This window comes from Giraffa tippelskirchi, chromosome 11 (genome assembly GCF_054371585.1).
Source record: "Giraffa tippelskirchi isolate mGirTip1 chromosome 11, T2T-mGirTip1v1.2.pri, whole genome shotgun sequence".
Classification (NCBI taxonomy): Eukaryota; Metazoa; Chordata; class Mammalia; order Artiodactyla; family Giraffidae; genus Giraffa; species Giraffa tippelskirchi.
This window is the reverse complement of record NC_137285.1, coordinates 3,103,620-3,128,274: the sequence shown is the minus strand read 5'-3', so window position 1 is coordinate 3,128,274 and position 24,655 is coordinate 3,103,620. Positions and strand designations below refer to the sequence as shown.

The window sequence follows — 24,655 nt, the reverse complement described above, 5'->3', positions numbered from 1 at the left end:
GATTTAAGAATGAAGTGGATTCTGTGAAGCTGCTGCAAATCTCTGCAAAGATAGCTGTACTTTGGAATAAACACAAGGTAATCTGCAGACAGTAGAGAATCCGCCTGCAATGTGGGAGACTCGGGTTTGATCCCTGGGTTGGGAAGATCCCCTGGAGAAGGGAATGGCAACCCACTCCAGTATTCTTGCCTGGAGAATTCCATGGACAGAGGAGCCTGGAGAGCTACAGTTCATGGGATCACAGAGAGTCAGACACAACTGAGCAACTAACACTTTCACTACAATCTGCATAAACACTCCACCAATGTGACAGTGATTAATTTTAAAGAGACAAAAAATCACAAGAACAATGAACACGTGAAAGAAAAAACATCTATCATGGGATGTTAACAAAATCACGGAAACTGAAAAGCAGATAGACAACCAGTGGACGGACTCACAAGACAGAAACGACACCTAGGCCTGTGGTGAGGTCAAGAAGCAAGCAGGAACTCACGACCAGAGTCTGCAGAGGTTCCAGACATGCAGGCAGACACAGAGATCATGTGATGAGCACGACAAATGCCCAGTTTAGATGAAAAGGAACAAACTCAACCTATAGCATTATTCTATATCTGTAACCAGGGATAAAAATTAAGAGTCGGTATCACCAAGTGGGAGACGTATAAGGAAGTTTACAATTGTATTTCTTACACGTTCTATACTTTACTAGTTGTATATGATGAGCACTTTATCCATCCTTTCAGTGAAAAGATAAAGTAAATAGGAAGAGGGAAAGGACAGTGAAGGCGGGGAGAGAGCAGAGGCGAGAGAGGGAAGCGGGCAGGGACGGTGAGACAGTGCCAGTGAGGACAGGCTGGTGCTCCACTCAAGGTGCTGGTTCTGACCACCCAGCCCTGGCTCAGGAGGGAACTGAGCCAGGAACCCCTCCTAGGAATCACAGCATTAAAGGCTTTCTCAAAGGAACCATGTGTGACAGAAGGCAACCTAGCAGGGTGGGGAGGGAGTCCTCGAGCTCTCTGTCAATCATCCACACAAAAGTACATGGTTATACCAGACCCGCGGGCAGCTCAGCACTCACCGCTGCTTGGCCTCCTTGATCCGCTTCTTGACGTCAGCTTCCCTGCGCAGAGTAATGGCTGTGTTCTGGACCTGTCGCAACATCACCTAGAGACACATGCCAGCACCAGATAAGGAGAGGAAGGCCTCTGGGCCACAGCTAGGAATGTCACAACAACAGGCCTAAACGTCTCACTTTGAATCATGTGGACGCCAAGAGCAGACCTGGAAATTTAGCTCCTTTCTGCAGAAAAGGGCCCTCACTAGGGACAAGTTCAAAAGCTCTGCTTCAAGTGACCAGACTTGCTGACATTAAGGAAACAACCCCAACCAAAGCCACAGTCTACGGAGGTGCATATGGCACAGGAGGGGCAGAGAACTGCTTCAACCATTACTACTGTGTGTGACCTGGGCAATCGCCCCTCTTCCATTTCCTTCTATGAACTGAGGATACTATAACAGTGTCCTCCTCATGTGGTGAGGTGCCATGAGTGACTACAGAGAGAGACATCAACATATCCCATTTTACAGCTTTAGCGCAAGGGTTCATGATTGGCAGGACATGGAGCCAGGTCAGCAACGCTGGAGTCTCACCCTGGAGTCCCGCGTGAGGTCTCCGCCCAGGCGCACTTCCAACGTCCGAGCTTTGCTCTCTGCCTCCCGTGCCTTCTCTTCAGCTAAAACCCAGAAAAGACCATAAGAACACAAAAGGTCAGAACTCTCAGTCAATTCCCCCTAGTGTGCAGTCCCCATGGGATGAGACGTTTGACACTGTCCAGGAACACGGGAGCGCTGGAGCGCAGACTTGCTTGGAAAGTCAAGGAGGCTGCGAGGAAAACAGACATGCTTTCCCAACCCTACAAATAAATCAGACAAAAAACTGCCTGAGGCAACAAAAATTGCTTCTCAGTAGGAGCTGGAAGTTACCAACTTCCTCAGCAAATCACTCTCTGCAAGCGGCCAACAAGCTTTGCCAGCATGAGAGACCTTGAGACTTCTGCCCGGGAGTCAAGAAAACCAATTTCATGAGTATCTGCGCCAGAGGCCAGTGTGGGATTCTTCACTTTGGGCAGATGAGCTGAGGAGTTAGTGCTGCTTTAGGTAAGTGCCTATAAACGGGTGAAGGAGTAGCCTGGGGAGAAAAACTGCTGAGGCGACTGGAACGTGGAGGGAGGGTGCAAGAGGAACCGGACCAGAGGTTCAGGACAGCCCAGCCCTGGGTGCTGAAGGCAGCTTCTGCCTGGATCCTGCTTTTGCCACAAGTCCCCAGACAACCCTGCCAACCCTCCTGCCCAGGGGTTCATTACCAATCCTCGCCACGTGCTCGGCTTTCTTCACCTCCTGCTCCGCGCGGGTCTTGAACCGGCTTGATGTGTACTTGTACATCCTGGAGGAGAGGCGGGTAACCTGAGGGCCCGAGCACCAGGGACCCAGGGCACGAGGGGTCCTGGCCGCCCACCCCGAGAGTCAAAGTCGGGTTTCTACTGGTTTCTATTAGCAAAGAGACTCAACTCCCTACTCCTCTTGCCTCCTGCTCCATCTCTGAAAAGTAACCTCCCTGTACACACTGAGATGGCCCCCTGTGCCCAGCTGAGCACTTTCCACCTCACAGAAGGCACACTCAGCAAGCCTCACCAGCCACCTCTATCCCTCCCTCAGGACCCAACAAGTCTGTCCGCAGTAAATCACAAGCAGTTTAAAGGCCCAAATGCAGCCAACACCGTCAGCCGCTCATCCACCACGACGCCAACGATGCCCCAAAGACACTCGTCAGGCCCGTCCTCGGCCCGAGGACAGCAGGCAGGACAGCCCTACCTGGGCTTGTAGAGGCAGCAGGAGAGCCGCTTGGTCTGCACCTTGTGCCCATGGAGGAAGATCCGCATCCGGGGATCGATGTAGAGCACGGCGGCGTAGGCCCGGAAGGAGCGGCGCTCCGGCTTCCTGGAGGTGCGGGAACAGAGCGTCTGTCTCCGCCCTACCCCCGGCCACTACAGGGCCGGCTGGACGGCCTCTCCTCAGGCTCTCCCCCTTTCCCCTTCCCACCTCGGCTTCTCTTGCTGCCGAGGGGCACTTTCCCTGTGTGGGTGCGTGCCCACCACGGCCCCGCTATAGACTCAGCAACTCCTCGCCCCTCTAGGCCTCTGCCTCTTCCTCGGTGAAGGAGTCGGGGCGAGGATCCGGATTAGCAGAGGACCCGCTGTCCTCCTATTCATCCCTTCTGCCTTATGGCAGGAAGGCGTGGCATTCTCAGCTTTACCAGCTCTAAAGCTGGGGACTTCAGGGCACACGTTCACCCCTTCCGCCTCAGGTCACCTCCCTTTCCCTCCCTCCCCAGCCACACTCACGTGCCCTCCGGGGAAGTCTCTGCCATCTGGATATCCCTTGGATCTGAGATGATATCCAGCTCTGGCTCTCCGTTATCCATGAGTTTGAGGTTGAAGATGATTACCAGCGTTCCTAGGAAACAGAAATCCTCCTATGGTTCTGCCAGGCAACCCCAGCCAGCCCCACGCCACTCGGGGCCCTGGAGCGCTCCAATGCTAGGGCTGCAGATGCAAAGCTTCCTTACCACTGTCCCCAGGAATCTTCATGAACTGAGTCATCACCTCCTCTTCATTGTGGAACGGAGAATATTTGTAGATGAGTTCCGTCTCGATGGCAAACTTCTCCACGTTGTCTGTGACAGGTTCCCGGGTCCGAGCGTTCCAAGTGGGCAATGGGACTATCACCTTTGGAGTAAGCACAGCAGATGCTTTGAAGGAAGCCCCAAAACAGCCTTCCCCCCAAATATGCATCCATCTTGTCCTTCCTCACAGTGGCTCCACACTGGCCCCGAGGTGAGGCCCAGAGTCCCCAGACAGGTGACAGAAGCTCTAGCTTCCGCCCCTTCCCAAGGCCCAGCCTCAGTTGCTAGGACCTCTGGGTACATACGCTGGTGGATGGCCTGGGGGTCTCTGCATGAGCAGTTCCCTGCTTGTGATGTCCTTGGTCACTCCCCCAATTTGGTAATAATTTGACTCTTTCCCCTAAGCAAAATGTATTTCCAACTATCTAGTGAAACTCCCAATACTTTGGCCACTTGATGTGAAGAACTGACTCATTTGAAAAGACCCTGATGCTGGGAAAGATTGAAGGCAGGAGGAGAAAGGGACGACAGAGGATGAGATGGCTGGATGGCATCACCGACTCAATGGACATGTGTGAGTAAACTCCGGGAGTTGGTGATGGACAGGGAGGCCTGGTGTGCTGCGGTTCATGGGGTCGCAGAGAGTCAGACACGCCTGAGCAACTGAACTGAAGTGAATCCGAAGGTACACACAGACACAACCTGCAACTCAGCAATGCTACCCCAGTTATCTACCCTAGGAGACATTCCTGTATATACTTACCGACATGTGTATAAGAAAAACACAAATAACTACAGAATGCATAAGCTAAACTATAGTGTATTCATAGAACAGAATTCTGGGCAGTGATGAAAATGAACCACCTACAGCTACTAGCATCAGCATGGATGGATCTCACAGACACAACGATACGTGAAAGCAGCAGGACACAGAACCAAAAACAAACCCTATGGAGGGAGGTCCAGGAGGGAGGGGACAGGGGTGTACCTATGGCTGATTCTTTTTGATGTTATGACAGAAAACCACAAAATTGTGTAAAGCAATTATCCTTCTATTAAAAAATTTAAAAAAAAAACAACCTACAGTATGGGTCCATTTATATAAAATTCATAACTAGGGAACTAAACTACCATTCAAGAATGCATACACAGGTGACAAAATTATAAAACCAGGAAACGATCATCACCAAAGCAGTTTCTTCGGAGGTGAAGTAAGGAATATGGTGGGTGAGGGGCACACAGGGACTTCCAGCCTTAGTCTATGATGGTGGCTATGTGAGTACCTGCTTTATAATTATTCTCTCAACCACACACCGATTATTTTTATTGAAGTCTAGCTGATTTACAGTGTTAATTGCTGCTGCATAGCAAAGTGATCCAGTTACATATCAGTTACATATACCCAGATTTTAATATGCCCTTTCATATGTATGAGATTTAATCTTACATCTAAGTAATCTTCTAAAAAATCCTACTCTTGTCAATTATACTTCAATAAAGCTAGGGGGGAAAAGTCCTACTCATTCTGCAAACACCCTACAGCAAATGCCACTTCTCCAGAGGCATCAATTGCACCTCCCGCAGCTGCCAGGGAGCCCTGTGGCCTGGGATTCCCTCTCCAGAGCAAACCAGTTCAGGCACCCCAGCAGGGTCACAACTGATGCCCCCCCTGTGGAGAAGTGGACTCTGTGTCTTAACAAGCTCTGTGGTGATAAACTGTTAAGAGTTCTGAGGCACTTAACTGGTTTCTAAGAACCAACCCTCGGGCTGGTTTGGACACATTCCTACCCAGCTGAAAATGATCTTATTTTAAAATCTTGGCTGAGTTCACACTAGAGTACAATCCAAAACAGTGACCTTCTAGCACCAAGTAAGGAAAAAATTTCAACCTAGCTTTTTCGCCAGGAGAATTGAGCTCCATTTGTGTTCTGTGAATCTGTGCCTCACTCCACACCTCCCATCCTTCTCGGCAGCCCCAGGCGACAACCATGTTACTTGAACCTGTGGGCACCTCACCACATCTGGCATCACTTGCCATGGGAACACAGCTCCTTTCCCTTCGGGGTCACCACTCTCTTGGTTTTCCCCTGCACACCAGGACCTCAGCGGTCTACGACCCCTCTTCCTTCCCCTTTCCCCTCTCCAAATGACTGACCACCAAATCTGAGGCCCCAAGAGATGATGACCACTCCTATTTATCTCACTTCCTGCTGGAGTCCCACTAGGCTACAGACAGCCACAGCCTCTCAACACCAGTACCCTGATCTTTCCAATCCAGCTACCAAATAGCCAAACTCATCTTTCCAAAGAGAATCTGACACTGTTATACCCCTGCTTAGATTCCCTTCAGTGGCTGCTTTTAATAAAGTCTCACTTTCCAAGGCTTGGGGGTCAAGTCCAACTTGCCCTCCCTGTTCTCCAGAGGCTTCTACCATCTGCCAAGTCCGTTCCCACAGCCCCCACCCACTCTCAGGACCTGGACCACTTCTGCTGACGTACACCCCCTCCTCCTGTCACCCTCAGTCATTCAGGAAAAGACCAGAAGAGCCCAGCAGGGGCTGCATCCTCCAGCCCCTCCTTCCCAAGAGTGCTCTCCTGCCGTGGCACTTGATTCACTGAAAAGGCAAACACACGCTTTGGCTCATCAAGTAAACGCACACGAGCTCATCTACTGCGATTTAGCCTCACATCTAAACAAGGCCAGTGCCCGTCTAAGCACAGCCAGCCAACACAGATGAGATCCACTGAAACTCTGACCGAATCCACCTGCTTATTCCACCTGAATATTCCAGAGTCATTAGGCCGTCCTTCTAGCGTAACAACAACCGAAGAACTTACACTGATTTCCCATGTGTTCACCTGAATATTCTAGAGTCATTAGGCCGTCCTTCCGGCGTAACAACAACCGAAGAACTTACACTGATTTCCCACGTGTTCACCTGAATATTCCAGAGTCATTAGGCCATCCTTCTAGCGTAACAACAACCGGAGAACTTACACTGATTTCCCACGTGTTCACCTGAATATTCCAGAGTCATTAGGCCGTCCTTCTAGCGTAACAACAACCGGAGAACTTACACTGATTTCCCATGTGTTCACCTGAATATTCGTAACAACAACCGGAGAACTTACACTGATTTCCCATGTGTTCACCTGAATATTCGTAACAACAACCGAAGAACTTACACTGATTTCCCATTTGTTCACCTGAATATTCCAGAGTCATTAGGCCGTCCTTCTAGCGTAACAACAACCGGAGAACTTACACTGATTTCCCATGTGTTCACCTGAATATTCGTAACAACAACCGGAGAACTTACACTGATTTCCCACGTGTCCACCTGCTTCACTACCCGCCCACCTGCGGGTAATCAGACTTGCAGCCTCTGATACCAGGGTGAACAGAAAACGCACTCAGGGCACATGCCACAAAATCACCATCAACGGGAAAGACAGCGCTCTTCCTATTATTATCACCAGCTGTGGTCTCCACCATGGTGGGGGAAGCCCCAAACACTCCCCCTGATAAAACAGCTCTCCAGAGGGACACCCCTGTCCCACCCCACATCCCAGGACCAAATTCAAGCTGCAGATCTAGGAGAGATACAAATGCACTTCTTGGCTCCTGCCACGCGCAGCCTCATTCTTAGAATAACTGTTCTCTGAAGCTATGAGATGATACCTGCCTTAACCCCTCCATCAATTCATCCAACCAACTGGCCAATCCCCTAACCGGGGTTGTGGCTGCAATCCCGAAATCCCAACAAGCCCGGCATACAAGTGACCCGCGAGAACAGCCTGGGCAGAACCGGGAGACGTGGGATGGTGACTGGGAACATGAGAAGGGCCCCACCTCATCAATGCCTTCCTCCTCATGAAAGGTGCGTGACAGGAAGAGGCAGGTCATGGTGTCTTCCTTCTTGGTGAAGAGGATAAAATCCTTCCCGATGCGCATCGAGCCCCTGAAAGGGAAGCAGACAAGGGTTACTCTCCCAGGGAATCAGAAGCTCAACTGAAAAAAGAGCAAATCCCTGCTCTGGATGTGATGAAACTGCCTTTGGAAGATTCCTAAAGGCCTCCCTGGGACCCAGGGCCCCACGCTGAGCGCTGCAGCCCTCGCGCCCCTTCCTCCCCTGTGATACTCCTCCTCCTGCTCTTCGTGGGCCCAGCTCTCCTTAGCGCCTTCTCCACCACAAGGACTCACCACACTGGGCTCTCTCCTCTCTCACCACTGAGCACCAGCCCCAGCCTATCGCTGTCTGTGCTCTGGGCTCCTCCCAGCCACACAGGCTTCACTCCAGTAACACCTTCAACACGTCGACTTCCACGCTGAGCACGTCCAGGTCTCACCCTGTCTTTCCTCCGCTGACACAAACTCCCCCCACGCACTCGTCTAAGGACAGCGCTGTCGGGAAGGGAAGAGCCCACAACGCCTGTGCTCACAAGTCCTCCAAACACCAGGGTGACCTCGAGGCTCAGCCACACACAGGGCTAACCAGGCAGAGCATCATTTCTGAAGAGTTTCAAGGCGGCCTACCACTGGCTCATGGCCCATAACCACAGCCATCCTGGGTCCTGAATCGTCTTGTTATGTCTCCTCATTAAGCCACAGGTCCCTGCTGTAGGGCACGAGTGGTTTCTGAGAAATATGCCTCGAGGCTGACTTCCAGAAGGCAGAGGTCTGAATGGAATCAACTGCTGCTTCCTCAATTTGGCTGAGTTAATCCTTCTGAGGAGCAGGCAAGGACACACCTTTCCCAACAATATGGAACAGGGCAAAAGCATGAAGCACCGGCGGAGGAGTGCCCATCGAACAACGGGCACGCAGTTCCTGTCCCCTGAGCAGCTTCTGTTACCTCATGTGTCCTCTAAGACCCCAGGGCGGCGATGGTGGTGGGAAGCCTTATTACCCTCTTCTGTGTACAAACACAAGCCGGGCCGCATGCCAAGCACACAAGTGAATGCCACGACCCACTTCCCCAATTCAGGAAAACTCCAGGACACTATCCAGAGACACCCTGGGGGCTGCCAAGTTCTGTTTCTCCGTCTCCGTTTTCTGAGGCGCTGGCAAAGCTCCCTCCCCCAGACAATCTAATGATCCCCCTCCTGCCTCCCTGAAACCTACTGGGGGCAAAGGGAGGCATGTTAGCTTTCCTTCTGTCAAAGCCTGCTCATGCCCCAATTTGGCAAAACCTCACTTTTGTGCCTCTTCTCTCTGTCTTTGATCCTGACCTTGAAGGGGAAATCAATAGCAACAACTCAAAAAAATACCACTACTCTGCCGACTTCTCTGCTTCTTAGCCCTCTTCTCACCATAAATCACTTCCTCCTGAAACTCTCAATTTCTAAATTCATCTCAAAACAAATTCAATCTGAACACTAGATGGCCCCATCTCAATGGCTCCTCCCCAAAAGACATTCTACTAATATACGCTGATGACAACACTCCCAACTTCTGTATGTTTTCCTTCCTAGTCTTCTAAGCACTTTCAGACTCACATTTCATGTGCTCCTGAAACTTGCTCAGTAAGGAAGATTGCCAGGGATTAGAAACCCATATTCTACAGCAGGAAACAGATATTCAGAGAGGTGAAAGGGCTTGTCTGAAGCCACAGAGCTGATGAAACCACATGGGAGGAGGCTGCCTACCATCCAGAAGGGAAGTCAGAGTTTCCTACATCTGAGACATCAGTGGTTGGAAACTTAGATCACCACACCAGAATCACCTAAGGAACACGTGGGGGGAAAAAAAAGATTCCCAAACCCTACCCCAGGTTCACCAAATAGGGCCAAAAATTTAGCATGGAAAGATCAAAGAAGGAGAGAGAAAATCAGAAGTGAGAAACCAGGCTAGGGCACTCATGGCCCGAACGATAGCACTTAACTCTTAACCCACTCATATGTGTTACAGCCCAACTTAAAAGGAGGAAGCTGAGCCTCAGAGAGCTCAGTGACTTGGCGTCAGATCCAAACCCTGGTTCGTCTGACTAAAGTGAGGTAGACAGCTGCTCCGGCCTTGCCATCAGAAAGACATGGTGCACACCTCAGCTCTACACCTGGGCATTTTCACACCTTTGGGCAAGTCACTTCACCCCTATAAACCTTCCTTCTCACATCTGAAGCTGAGAATCATGGTACCTACACATCACAGGGCTAGGATGAAGATTAAACTCAATCACCCAAGTGAAGATTTTTAGCACAGTGTCTGGCACGTGCTAAGTGCCTGACACTGAGAGACAAGTGGGAAGTCCAGGCACTAGGTCTGCGCTGCCGTGGGAGGCATCGTCTCTTCCGCACAAGCCCAAGCCTGCTGCACAGATGCACAACCGACCAAACACATCCTCAAAGAACACAACAGGTTTCCACAGCAAGACCAGAAACATGACTCAGAACTCCATCTGTACAAACTCTAATCCCAATAAATCTTATTCCATCCAAAGGTATGTACAGCTGGAAGTGAGCATATCAGAAATAGAAACCTTTCTCCTGGGGTTTCGTTCAAAACCAGAACAACACATTCCACACGCCACACAAATGGGAACCAAGGAGCTGAAAAGAAGTCCCAAGGGATGTGAAGACATTAGGTAAGCCCCTGCTACAGGGCCTGGCAGGACATGTGAGCAGCAACCAGGTCCTCCACGTGGGGGAGGGTTTGGGTCTCTCTCTCTCACCCTAGATCCCCAGTGCCTGGCACAAAGTGTGACAGGTGCTCTGGGAACAATGCTGCACCAGGGGGCAACCCCTCACCAACTCAGATGCATACCAAGCACACAAAACGACCACTAGCATCCTCAATCACAGGTACAAACAAGAATTTTCAACCAGAGGAGAGGCACCGTTCCAGAACACAGTGCTAAGAGAAACCTACAGATTCTCCTACCTCAACGGTGCTGGACATTCACATTCTTTCATCTGTGGCATAAAGCAGACTGAAAGTTGGTTTAATTTACGTTTCTGGCCATCAGTTGGTAAGTCCCTAACCACCACCCCTTCCTGACTGTCCTCCTGCTCCAGGATTAAGGTGATGGAGTGACAAGGAGAGCATCGCTTGATTTTGTTGAGTCCTGAGACGGGCTTCTGGTATACTTACGACTTTAACCCATTCCCGTACTGCCCAATCTGGGTGGACTCAGGCGTTCGCTTGGCCGACTTCCCGAACTGGATCACGCTGGCAGCATCACCTGAAGTGGCAGGTGAGAGAGAGAGGGGAAAGTGTGCTTTTCTTTCCCGGGCTCTCAAAACTCAAAGGTCTAAGCCTCATTTAATCCAAGCGAGGCTGTCTGTCTACTGAAAACCTCTGCCAGGAAATTCACAACTGGGAGGCAAATGGAGGGAACCTCTGACTGGCCTGTCGGTACCACCATCACGAGGTCCTAGTTCTGTTACCAGAACGCGGTAACTAGGCTGGGGCAGGCCATCACGGTTCCAGCTCCAGGATGTTACGCAAGCCAGTGTCAACAGACAGGTAGCCTGACGGACTTGAGGCTGCCATTCAGATCCTATCTCCCACATTAGGACAAGACCTGGCAAATCCATGAGTGGAATTAAGCCTGAGATGTTGCAAGAGACTGCCCTCGCCCTTCTAGTCACAAGAGTGAGGCAACAGAAAAACAAGTTAACACAATAAGCATTTTATAAAAATGCTTCGTTACATCCTCCCCAAAAGAAGCAATCAGCCCATCACTTACTTGGATCCATTCCCGCTCCATCATCCAAAAAACAAAGCATAAATCCTCCTCGAAGGTCCTCTCGCCTTTCTGTAAAAGAAGGAGCTGCCATTACTGGGCAGTTACCCACCAGAGGGCAGCGGCTTGGGTATGATTGGAAGGTGGATCACTGTGAAACTGGGTCCAAAAAGGTCTTCTCCTTCTAGCAATCCCAGCAGGCAAGAGAGGAACAGGAAAGTTTTTCTTTCCCAGGCTCTCAAAAATCAGAGGTCTGAGCCTCGTTCAATTCAAGATCCCCTACCCCAGGAGTGAGACCGAACGGAGTGCAGTGAGAGCTGCCTGGTTTCCCACTGCACCTGCTCGAAGGTCTTGTAAGGAGGAACAATCATTGGACAGTAAGATACAGCGCAGCCGTGGCCAGGCGTCCTGGCTGACAGGAAGGAAACCCCACAGACTAAGGCCACCATTCCAAGTGGAAAAAGAACCCTCCAGCAACAGCCGTCGCTACAGCAGCAAGTAGTCACTCAGAGTAGTCCGGGTCCAAGCACACCATGAACGCCATAGGAGACTCTCCCAAATAGGGAGAGGCTGCTGAACAAGAGTTTCCAAGGTGCCTCTCGACTCCAGTGATGAGGCTGAGATGGGCAAAGGAGGAATAGCACAGGTCTTGGAATCAGGAGACCATGTGTACTAAAAGGAGGAAGGTCAGTTTATGGTGCTACAGGGATAAGTCCAAAGTGGCTCTGGAGTCTAGTTCCTAACTGAGGACATTTCTGTCTCCACCAAGCTACCATTTGCCAACTTTATACAACTACCTAAGCAAGGGAATCACAGTCTAAAATGCTATCTTCCCCTCTGGCTAAAGATTCAAGTAAATTGTAATTGCCTCTTAAATGGGTTAATGGAATTTAAAATGCTATTTCAAAAGTACAATAAGCCACAGAGATTTTCAAGTATCACTTGCTGTTCAGGAAGCTGAACTTTCAGTTCAGTTCAGTTCAGTCACTCACTCGTGTCCGACTCTTTGCGACCCCATGGACTGCAGCACGCCAGACTTCCCTGTCTATCACCAACTCCTGGAGTTTACTCAAACTCATGTCCATCAGGTCGGTGATGCCATCCAACCATCTCATCCTCTGTCGTCACCTTCTCCTCCTGCCTTCAATCCTTCCCAGCATCATGGTGTTTTCAAATGAGTCACTTCTTCACATCAGGTTGCCAAAGAATTGGAGTTTCAGCTTCAACATCAGTCCTTCCAATGAACACCCAGGACTGATCTTCTTTAGATGGACTGGTTGGATCTCCTTGCAGTCCAAGGGACTCTCAAGAGTCTTCTCCAACACCACAGTTCAAAAGCATCAATTCTTTGGCTCTCAGCTTTCTTTATAGTCCAGCTCTCACATCCACACATGACTACTGAAGAAACCATAGCTTTGACTAGACTAGCTTTGACTTTGTTGCCAAAGTAATGTCTCTGCTTTTTAATATGCTGTCTAGGTTGGTCATCAGAAAAGGCAATGGCACCCCACTCCAGTACTCTTGCCTGGAAAATCCCATGGATGGACGAGCCTGGTAGGCTATAGCCTGTGGGGTCGCTAAGAGTCGGACACAACTGAGCGACTTCACTTTCACTTTCCCCTTTCATGCACTGGAGAAGGAAATGGCAACCCACTCCAGTATTCTTGCCTGGAGAATCCTAGGGACGGCGGAGCCTGGTGGGCTGCCGTCCATGGGATCTCACAGAGTCGGACACGACTGAAGCAACTTAGCAGCAGCAGCAGCAGGTTGGTCATAGCTTTTCTTCCAAGGAGCAAGCTTAATTTCATGGCTGAACTTTGCTGAAACATTAACAAATGCTTCTTGATAGCTTAAGCATAAGGACCTTCCTGGAAGCCTGATTGGTAGATAAGAAAATTTCTCCTTGTGGCAGAGCCTTTTCTCAGTCTGGAGAATCCAAATGAGATCTAGTAACCAGAAGCAAGTGCAGAAAAGGGACAAAAACCTTCAAAGTTTCCTTCTGGAGGAAGCAAAGTGTCAGATGGAGACTAAACTGGGTCAAGGACAGAGCATGGTACAAGAAGTGTTCTAAATGTAGCCAACATCCATTTGCTGGATGATTTAGCCTAAGATGCACAGAAGACTCTGCTTTGGGATCTAGAAAGTGGTTCAAGCCAACTGCATCTGAAAAATCTCCCAAGATTACTGGTATTTCTTGAACACTACCTAGGAAGTTGCTTCCAGGCCCTTGTGTTTGGTAGAATAGGACTCACAGGCTGTTTTCACACACAGTCATCACTTAACACTGGGTCTGAGATCCGTTTCTTGCCCAAGGACTTCATTTTAAATCTTTTTCATACGGTTTAAGAGACACACCTATAGAGGGTCTTCCTGGCCATATAAATGACCCACAGCCTGTAAGCACCTAGCAGTGTTCAGGTCCATGGTCATGTGCAGCACTGCCTTGGGGCCAAGACAGCTAGCTGACTGAAGGAGTTACTAGCAGTAACTCCTTCACCTTTGTAAAAAGAAAAAAAAAACAAAAAACAGGCAGTATGGCATCTTCACAATGCTTCACAATCACTCATTTATTTGATGTGCCTGGCTCTGTAATGAAAATAATAGCCAAGAACACTGCCACTATGACCACTGCCTTCAGGGAGCTTGCAGTCCAGTGGACACCACTCCCTGCAGCACACAGTTAAGGAGCAGGGTTTAAGCAGAAGCCCGAGAAGAGTGTCAGCTCGAGCAAAAGCAGTGCGTTAAGAGTCATCCGAAGAGCTTGTTACAGCAGATTCTGGGCTCCATCCTGGAGGGTCTGAGGTCTCCATCTGCGTTTCTAAACTGCTCCCAGGTGATGCCAATACTGTCCACTACTGGACCACTCTTTGTAAAGCACAGAGCTCGAGTTAGCAAGAACTAGAGGCTCCCCTGCCTGCAACAAAACCCCCAGACATTCCAGTAGTTAGGAGATGCATTCCTCACACCTTCTCCTCACTTTAATCAGTCAACTGAATGACATCCAAAGCCTCGAGGAAAGGATTTTATGAAGCTGGTGGGAGTTCTGGACAGAGGAAGGGGTCTGGGCAGCTGGAGACTGTCTGCGTCCCTTCTCGGCATACATCCCGGAGGAGGACAGAGCCAAACTGCCTTCTGTGCAGCTGTGCCTCAGGCCCTGGTGGCAGCTCAGGATGATCACAGAACCGGTGTGGGGGGCTGCCCATCTAAGCTGCCCCTATATGACCAAGTCTGGCTTCTCCCAATTAGTGCAACATTCCTCCATCCAACTCCCACTGGGGAGAAAAGGAAAAAGAAAGAAGCTGGCAAAGGCGTGAAATGGAGCTTTAAGTCAACCGTCAGAGCTGACAAGGTAACGCTGTCCTCAGCAGAGGCGGTAACAGAACGACTGTCAAGTTCTTTGTCGTACTCTGCAATCTGTTTGAACAGTGTTCATTTCAGCTGCATTTGTTCTCGTTTCCATTTACTAACCACTGACCTGGCATCACAAAAGGAATCTTTCTTTGAGGCACAGCAGTCCGTATCAAAGAAGTCCAGAAAGTCAATAAAAACACAGTCTGACAGGCAAGTTCTAGTCTGGCCCCATTCAACAGGAATGCGTTGGGTACCAGAGTCTGGTTTCTTTCTCACCCTTCTTTAAGCTATAATGTGAATTTGTGGCAAATTCAAACTACATTTGATGTTTGGGAACATTTCCAAGTTCAGGATCAATCTAATTTCAGAAAGGGAGACAGGAAACTACTTTCCCTGACATAGTAACAACAAATACTTTATGGTATATTATTAATTCTATTATCCTCCATACCGCTTCTGTCCTTTATGGACTAAAGAGCCTCTTGATGAGTGTGACAGAGCAGAGTGAAAAAGCAGGCTTAAAACTTGGCATTAAAAAAAACAAAGATCATGGCATGCGGTCCCATCACTTCATGGCAAACAGACAGAGAAACAATGGGAACAGTGACAGACTTTATTTTCTTGGGCTCCAAAATCACTGCAGATGGTGACTGCAGCCATGAAATTAAAAGACGCTTGCTCTTTGTAAGAAAACTATGACAAACCTAGAAAGCATATTAAAGAGCAGAGACATTACTTTACCGACATAGGTCCGTATAGTGAAAGCTATGGTTTTTCCAGTAGTCAATGTATGGATGTGAGAGTTGGACCATAAAGAAGGCTGAGCGCCAAACAACTGATGCTTTTGAACTGTGGTATTGGAGAAGAGTGCCCTGGACTGCAAGGAGATCAAATCAGTCAATTCTAGAGGAAATCAGTCCTGAATATTCATTGGAAGGACTGGATGCTGAAACTGAAGCTCCAATACTTTGGTCACTTGATGCAAGGAACTGACTCCATAGAAGAGACCCTGATGCTAAGAAAGACTGAAGACAAGAGGAGAAGGGAACGACAGAGAATGAGACTGGATGGCATCAGCAACTCGATGGACATGAGTTTGAGCAAGCTCTGGGAGTTGGTGATGGACAGGGAGGCCTGGTGTGCTGCAGTCCAGGGGGTCACAAAGGGTAGGACACAACTGAGCAACTGAACAGCAAATTCTATTATCCTACTTGTAAAATAAGGTAGCTTTTATTTCTCCTATTGACTGTGTTAATATAACACTGAAGTAGAAAAGTGTGAAGTTGGGGCACCTCAGTCAAGATTCCCAATCTCAAGGTACTCAGAGTATAATTAAGTCTTTTCCCAAAACACTGGAGTGTTTAGTGCTTCTATCATACCATTTATTCCTTAACTACCTTGACAGTTCCCTCAAGATCAAGTTATTGTTCCCTAATCATCTGTGTAGTGCTACTGTCTCCAATTAACAACTAAATTCTCCAATGGCAATTTAGCAAAGGCCCCACCTCATTCTCTCTGGACTCCTCCCAAAGCACAACAGTTAACAACACTGAGTACAGAATAAAAGTACACTGGGCCATTTTCATTTAAATTGAAATCCAACTGTTCTGTTGCATTCCAAGTGAAAGCACTAAATTTCTTTGCTGAAATTCACCCACCGAAGGTGGTAAACGACTTAAAGACTGAACTGAAAGGTGAAAGGTGGTAAACAGGAGCAGAGATGATCTCTTTTAAAAGGCTTCTTCCGTGAATTCCCTGGCTGTCCAGTGGCTAAGATTCCTCGCTCTCACACTGTGACCCTAGGTTCAATCCCTGGTCAGGGAACTAAACTCCCATAAGCTGCACAGCCAAAAACAAATGCTTCTTCCAAAAGAGGATGATATTTTTCCCTTCCACATCACTTGGAGTGGAGGCCTATTCTCTGCTTTGCCATCTGTGCGATGATTTAAACAGCTAGACTTCTTCCAGAGGTGGTAGTTCCTGCTCCTTACTGAAGCACTCTGGGGTGGAAGACCTACTGTGGTGCAGGAATGATACCTCCATCTGGCCTAAGGGTTATTAAAACCATCGTCTAACTTTCTCATGCTATGATCCATTCTCCTGTTATTCTCTTCTAAAAATAAAAGGAGTCTTATTTTCACCACTTTGGCAGAGCCTTTTGAACAGTAGGTTTTTAGAACTTACGCAGGACAGCTGATTTAACTGTTTTGAGTATTTTCTTTGCTCCAAAGTGTATCAGGCAGAAGGAAATCATATCTTTACAATTCTTTACAATTACATGACACTGGAAGTTCTAAGAATTACCTTCTATTGAGTGCTTATTCCCATTGATCAAAACAGGTCTGTAAGGAGAAAGAGGCATTATTTGATAACCATATATTCCCATAAAAACGCAAGTTTCTCAAAAGTGAGGCAATGCCAGCCAAACTGGATTTAAAAGCCCTCTTTCTCTGTTCCACTTTCAAATTTTTAGCACTCAAATGACAAAAAGTATGCTGGTACAAACACTGAACAGGCAGAAAGCAAGCTGTTTACTAACAGTGTGGCAGGGCAACGATAACGACTAAGACCTCTGTCCCTGCCGTACACACCCCGTAACAAAGGAAGGACCTTACTGCCACAGAACAGAGCCGATCAGGCAACAACACTAGACGTTGTCAGTATCTTTAAATTCTAGGGAAAACAGCCCTATTTCCTACCTGACTCCTCTGCCTAAGAACATCTCTGCAAACCTCAGTGCCAATCCAGTTACACAACTGTTCTGTACAACTGACACCAGCAGCTCTTCAAGTTCGGATTTGTCCTCACCAAGGTTGCAGAGGGAGAAGATGGCCTTCAACAAGATCTTTCTTTGGCTGCAGGAACCACAAACCCCACAAACCTGGCCACCTGCTAACTCCAATCAGGAAAATCAGTGGTACTTGGTCATTTCACTCTGCATCAACCCAATTAATCTCCTAGTGGCTTTCTTTAAATAGATATATAGATCTGGAAAAGCTCTATACAGTCAGCAAAAACAAGACGAGGAGCTGACTATGGTTCAGGTCATGAACTCCTTATTGCCAAATTCAGACTTAAATTGAAGAAAATAGGGAAAACCACTAGACCACTCAGGTATGACCTAAATCAAATACAGTGAGAAATAGACTCAAGGGATTAGATCTAATAGACAGAGTGCCTCGAAAACTATGGATGGAGATTAGTGACACTGTACGCGAGGCAGGGATCAAGACCATCCCCAAGAAACAGAAATGTAAAAAGGAAAGATGGTTGTCTAAGGAGGCCTTACAAATAGCTAAGAAAAGAAGAGAAGCAAAAGGCAAAGGAGAAAAGGAAAGATCTACCCATTTGAATGCAGAGTTCCAAAGAATAGCAAGGAGAGATAAGAAAAAGAAAGGCTTCCTCAGTGATCTATGCAAAGAAACAGAGAAAAACAGTAGAATGGGAAAGACTAGAGAGCTCTTCAAGAAAATTAGATACACCAAGGGAACATTTCAAGCAAAGATGGGCACAATAAAGGAAATGGTATGGACCTGACAGAAGCAGAAGATATTAAGACGAGGTGGCAAGAATACACAGAAAAACTATACAATAAAGATCTTCACAACCCAGATAATCCCGATGGTGTGATCACTCACCTAGAGCCAGACATCCTGGAATGTGAAGTCAAGAGGGCCTTAGAAAGCATCACTACAAACAAAGCTAGTGCAGATGATACAATTCCAGTTGAGCTATTTCAAATCCTAAAAGATGATGCTATGAAAGTGCTGCACTCAATATGACAGCAAATCTGGAAGACTCAGCAGTGGCCACAGGACTGGAAAAGGTCAGTTTTCATTCCAATCCCAAAGAAAGGAAATGCCAAAGAATGATCAAACTACTGCACAACTGTACTCATCTCACACACTAGCAAAGTAAAGCTCAAAATTCTCCAAGCCAGGCTTCAGCAATACATGAACCGTGAACTTCCAGATGTTCAAGCTGGATTTAGAAAAGGCAGAGGAACCAGAGATCAATTTGCCAACATCCACTGGATCAGCGAAAAAGCAAGAAGAGTTCCAGAAAAACATCTACTTCTGCTTTATTGACTATGCCGAAGCCTTTCACTGTGTGGATCACAACAAACTATGGAAAATTCTGAAAGAGATGGGAATACCAGACCACCTGACCTGCCTCCTGAGAAATCTGTATGCAGGTCACGAAGCAACAGTTAGAACTGTACATGGAACAACAGACTGGTTCCAAATAGGAAAAGGAGTACATCAAGGCTGTATATTGTCACCCTGCTTATTTAACTTATATGCAGAATATATCATGAGAAACGCTGGATTCGGTGAAGCACAAGCTGGAATCAAGATTGCTGGGAGAAATATCAATAACCTCAGATATGCAGATGACACCACATTTTATGGCAGAAAGCAAAGAAGAACTAAAGAGCCTCTTGATGAAAGTGAAAGAAGAGTGAAAAAGTTGGCTTAAAACTCAACATACAGAAAACTAAGATCATGGATGGCATCTGGTCCCATCACTTCATGGCCAATAGATGGGGAACCAATGGAAACAGTGACAGATTTTATTTTTGGGGGCTCTAAAATCACTGCTGATGGGTGACTGCAGCCATTAAATTAAAAGATGCTTGCTCCTTAGAAGAAAAGTTATGACCAACCCAGACAGCATATTAAAAAGCAGAGATACTACTTTACTAACAAAGGTCCATCTAGTCAAAGCTATGGTTTTTCCAGTAGTCATGTATGGATGTGAGAGCCGGACTATAAAGGAAGCTGAGCGCCGAAGAATTGAGGCTTTTGAACTGTTGGAGAAGACTCCTGAGAGTCCCTTGGACTGCAAGGAGATCCAACCAGTCCATCCTAAAGGAAATCAGTCCTGAATATTCATTGGAAGGACTGATGCTAAAGCTGAAACTCCAATACTTTTGGCCACCTGATGTGAAGAACTGACTCATCTGAAAAGACCCTGATGCTGGGAAAGATTGAAGGCAGGAGGAGAAGGAGGCAACAGAGGATGAGATGGCTGGATGCCATCACCAACTCAATGGACATGAGTTTGAGTAAACTCCGGGAGTTGGTGATGGACAGGGAGGCCTGGTGTGCTGCAGTCCATGGGGTTGCAAAGAGTCGGACACAACTGAGCAACTGAACTGAACTGACTGATAGATCTGGCCACCTTGTGGTAGTTCCCTTAACACCAATATTCTTGATTTCTACTAGACACCTGATCAGGGCTGCCCTGTCCTGCCTAATACCTGGAGTAATCAGGCTGTCTACCCAGACTCCAGAAACCAGTTATCTCCCACTCATTTATTTTTAGGCACAACAGTAAATGATTCTGGGAACTGGGCACAAGAAGGAAGACTGGTATCTGTCTTACCTGCGTAAATATCAATTCTCGTGGCATCAGCATCTCTGCAAAGTTGGGAAAAAAATCAATATTCAAATGAGAATACGAAGTATAACCATCAAGATGCACAGTATTCTGAGTGGGATACATACTATTTTGAATCTATTTTCAGGAAATCATAAAAGAAATTCTATATAAAGATATACTTTTACATTTGGTAACACACTTTTCCTTATATGTCTGTGAAACACCTCTGGAGCTCCAAATTATTTAAAACAATCACAAGATACATAGGGTCTGAATACATTTTAAATAAAAATTTCACAGTGAAAACAGCTAGAGGATAAATAAGAACAGTCCTTTACACACTAAATGACTCCAATCACTCATTTCACTGCGATCATAAACAATGCTCCAATATCTCATCCATTGTTCCTTCTCACCAAGATTTGAGGAAAATAGGAAAACAATACTCTGTTACAAAGCCTAAGAAAAATCAGGTCTTACAGTATACACACTACAGTCAGTACACTGACTCATGAGCCCATAATCTTATCCTCCCTAAACTTGAAAGGAAGTTTGGGGGCACCCCATTAGGCTCCAGTCGTCAGCTGAAATAAAAGCTCAGTCATCAGTGAAGTCTTCCATAAAGGTTTGAAAGTAATCTAGCCCAATTCTGCCAACTGCAGGCAAAGAAAATGAGGTGCTGAGTTTCACTGCTTTTAAATGCAAAATAATCCACTCAAATCCATACAACTCTACAGGTACTTATTCCCAAAAACATAAAAACATTTTCAAAAATAGAAGAGACTGGCAAAGTGTGTGCATGAGCAGGAACATACACTCCCAGGCAATCTCCAGTTCACCATACAATATATAAAAAGGCAGCCTGCCAAAACACACTGTAGTATCACTAAGCAAGTGGCAAATTTAAACATAGCTCCATTAAGCTACAACATTTTTAAATTTAATATAAAAATTATGAGTCAACCAGGATTGAAACAATCGAAAAACACTGAAAATGGAACTTTTCAGGTTAAACAAGTTGTTAACTAGCACACTTCCACGCGCAGTCCAGTAAATAATAACAATAAAAGTATAACGGTATAAGGTCTACAGTATAGACTTAGGTAGACATAATTACCATTATGTCATTAACTGGAGATCTGTTTAGAAAGTACTTTTGTCAACTCTTATCCTCTTCTTCATTATTCATATTAGTCAATAAACACCATGTCTGAATTTTATGTCTGCATTCAGAAATCTGTGATATAATTACAGGCAGACTTTTTATCTGGGACTTCACCTTCACTGAACCAATCCAAACTTCTTTTCGGTCTTGCACAGTAACATTTATAGGCTTCTATCACTAAGAACTCAGTATAACACCGTGCTGAAGAATGATTTCTTCCAAGCACAGTTGTTAACAATGGAAGATGCTTTGATCAACTAGTCTCATCTGACAATAAAATACACTCACTCCTTAGTATCTGCAGGGGACTGGTTTTAAGACCACCAAGGACAACAATATCTGCAGATGCTCAACTGCCTTCTATAAAATCATGTAGTACTTGCATATAATCTATGCACATCCTCCTGTTTACTTCAAATCATCTCTAGGTTACTTATGATAACTAACACAATGTAAATGCTATGTAAATAGTTGCAAGCAAGCAGCAAACTCAAGTTTTGCCTTTGGAACCTTCTGGAACTTTTCCAATACTTTCGATCTGTGGTTCCTTGAATCCACAGATGCAGAACCTGCACATACAGAGGGCTGACTGTACATTTTGGGAAGACACAGAACTCTGAAAAAATTTTAAAGACATTAGATGGTTTACTGTCCTGGTAGCACAAATTAAAACACAGTTTGTCCTAGTAATTAGATCCCTAAGTTTTTATCTTAATTCCCTGTGTTTCACAACAATTATACTGTTCTAATACACAGGGAAGGTAGCTTTGGAGGTCATAATTCACTATTTTTAGTCTGGAACATAGAAATGAATGGATTAAATTATCAACAAATGTGCTATTTAAAATACTTTTTGGGTAAGATGCCTCCTAGGAGTGAGTCACATGTGCAAAAGAACTGCCTTCCTCCCAAGTCTTCAGAGATCACAAAAACCCAAAAAGTTTTCAAGCACAGACTGCACACCTGAAGACTACATACCTTGCATTATCAACTAGTTCAGCAAGAGCACCAAACAAGAATTCATGAGTGGTTCTGAAATGATAAATATTAAGAATCAGCAAAAGAATTATGAATTAAACTATAGTTCCTAATAAAATGTCAAGGTTATGAAGTATTTAAAAGGTTTTTTGGGGAAAAAACTAAAATTGCTACTTGCATCATCAATTTACATTATTCAAGTTTTAAACTTCTCCACAATTCAAGTCTTTCTAGAACTCAGATGTACTACTACTAAAGCAATGTTTTTCACTACTCATATTCTACCTAGAAAAAGATCTATATTTTATTTATCATTGCCTTTACCAGCTGTCAGTTTCTGCATATCTCTAAAAATGCTCAATGGAGAAATCATTACCATTTAGCTTTATCAATACCTTTGTGATGATTTACTGGTGAAAAACCATTCAGTACTGTGCAATTTATATGCAAAAATACTCCACTTGAAAGAGGGGAGAAAGGAGAAAATAATCCAGTTTTTGATGCTCCCTGATTTTGGCCAAAACCAAAACTTTCTCCACATAAAGGAATCCATAATCCTCTTGAACAACCCCCTCCCCTAAGAGGAAAAAGGTTTGGTGTGGTCTCCTAGAGTCCTTGCTCAAGTTAGGCCTTTCCAGAAGGGTAGCCAATTGTCATCTCCTCCTCTAGGAGGCTACTCAAAATTTAGGTAGGATAAATTCACAATTACCATATTCACAGCACAATAAAGACAGTATTTATGCATGTCTTCCTCTATTTACACCTTCTTTAATTTGTGCTATTTCCCATAATAGTCCTCATTAGATATAAAAGTAGATGCATCGACCTAGAACCACCTAGAAATTTTTTTTTTTTTTGGCCCTGTGGTGTGACATATGGATTTTAGTTCCCTGATCAAGGATCAAACCAATGCCCTCTGCAATGAAAGAGTAGTCTTAACCACCGGACTGCCAGGGAAATAATGAACTCTGACTTTTGTAAGCATTAACCTACATAATATATTATTATCATAACGTAAAGAAAAATATTATTCCAGTTAATTTTTTTGTATACAAAGTTTCCGTCAATAGATAAAGTGAAAATTTCTATCTATATTCAGGATATACCAATATTAAATAGCCAGCATCAAGGATCTGTGAGTACTTACTGTATTGTTCAAAACAAATTGTAAAACACTTGTTTATAAAATAAATACGCAAAATTCAACTGTCCAGGAAGTTTTTTCCTCAAATAAATCTTCAAATTTTTATAAATGCAATTTTTTAATTAAAACTACTAGATCTTGGAATTTTAGGAAGAACTTTTTCCCATGAGATCAGTGAATGTATCTGTTCCTGATCCAAATGAAGTACCATGCTTTAACAAAAAGTAGAAATTTAATCTCCAATTTCCCTGAAAAGAGCTCAAATTCCTCTAAATCTAATCCTTATTTTACATGAAATAAACAAATTTTCATAAGGAAAAAAATTTGCATAAAACATCCATATCTTTAATTATTTAAAAAATTTTGTCTCCAAAATTATCACCTTAAATTCTTCAAATTATCTACTGAAGAAACAAAAACTTTTCTGCATATTACTCCACATATTAAATTGAGAGAAATAAGCTGGAAAATTAAATAAACTGATTTGCTGAAAGTAATAACAAATTAAAAGTAAAACTAATATTTGCTCTAAAGCTTTCAACCAATCATTTTCCTGTCTGACTTTGTAGTGACTATGAAGTGAATTAGTTTTCTATACTCAACATTTTAAAACATTTTTGAAGGTTAAAATGTAAAATAACAAATTCCACTGCAATATTTCTCATTTTCTTGAATTCAAGGAATCTCAGAAATATAGCTCCTAGGGTAAGGGTCGGGGACACAAGAGTACAATCTTAAGACTACAATTTGTGTGTAGAAATAAAGGAAGAATGAAGTATCTGGCCTATGGTACTGACAGTGGTGAATATGAATAATCTGAAAAACTAATTCTAATGCCTCTGCCATCCAGGCAAAGAAACTAAAAAAACAGAAATAGCAATGGCTTCTCACAAAACATATTTTTTTGTCACTTCACATGAAAATTGAAAGCATTCAGAATTCAGCAATATCTCAAAAAAGAAAGGACAAAGCTCTTCTGGCTAAGTTTTCACTGTTTTCTACACAGTTGTTATAAAACTGCCTTGTGTATTTAGAACCTAAAAACATTCCAAACGTCTTCGCTGTTCCCACAGTATCAATGCTGTTCCACAAAATGTATTTCAGGTAAGTTAACATATCTTTAAATGTAGCTAAGGGGTGCTTTTGTGACATGCACTGACGCATCATAAAAGGGGCCTTTTGCAATAACTGTTGGTAAGGTCAGAGAGGACACTCAGAATCTTCTCCGAACCTTCAATTGATCCTACTAATAAATGCTAAAG

At 45.3% G+C, this 24,655-nt stretch overlaps 1 protein-coding gene across 50 annotated transcripts in view; it reads right to left on the bottom strand.

Moving 5' to 3' along the window:
* MORC2 (MORC family CW-type zinc finger 2) overlaps positions 1–24,655 on the bottom strand; it is a 39,317-nt gene that overhangs the window by 9,187 nt on the left and 5,475 nt on the right. For 36 of the 50 annotated variants that reach the window (XM_081542464.1, XM_081542481.1, XM_081542470.1 and 33 more), the window contains 11 exons: positions 22,250–22,303; positions 20,110–20,144; positions 11,374–11,442; positions 10,776–10,866; positions 7,539–7,647; positions 3,629–3,788; positions 3,405–3,516; positions 2,875–3,000; positions 2,367–2,446; positions 1,654–1,736; positions 1,082–1,167 (listed from right to left, as the gene is read on the bottom strand). In XM_081542464.1, coding sequence (XP_081398590.1) covers positions 1,082–1,167; positions 1,654–1,736; positions 2,367–2,446; positions 2,875–3,000; positions 3,405–3,516; positions 3,629–3,788; positions 7,539–7,647; positions 10,776–10,866; positions 11,374–11,442; positions 20,110–20,144; positions 22,250–22,303 — 1,005 coding nt within the window. Of the gene's footprint in view, positions 1–1,081; positions 1,168–1,653; positions 1,737–2,366; positions 2,447–2,874; positions 3,001–3,404; positions 3,517–3,628; positions 3,789–7,538; positions 7,648–10,775; positions 10,867–11,373; positions 11,443–17,025; positions 17,064–20,109; positions 20,145–22,249; positions 22,304–24,655 lie in introns of all 50 variants that reach the window. The other 14 variants (XM_081542503.1, XM_081542510.1, XM_081542509.1 and 11 more) reach the window with 1 other exon arrangement.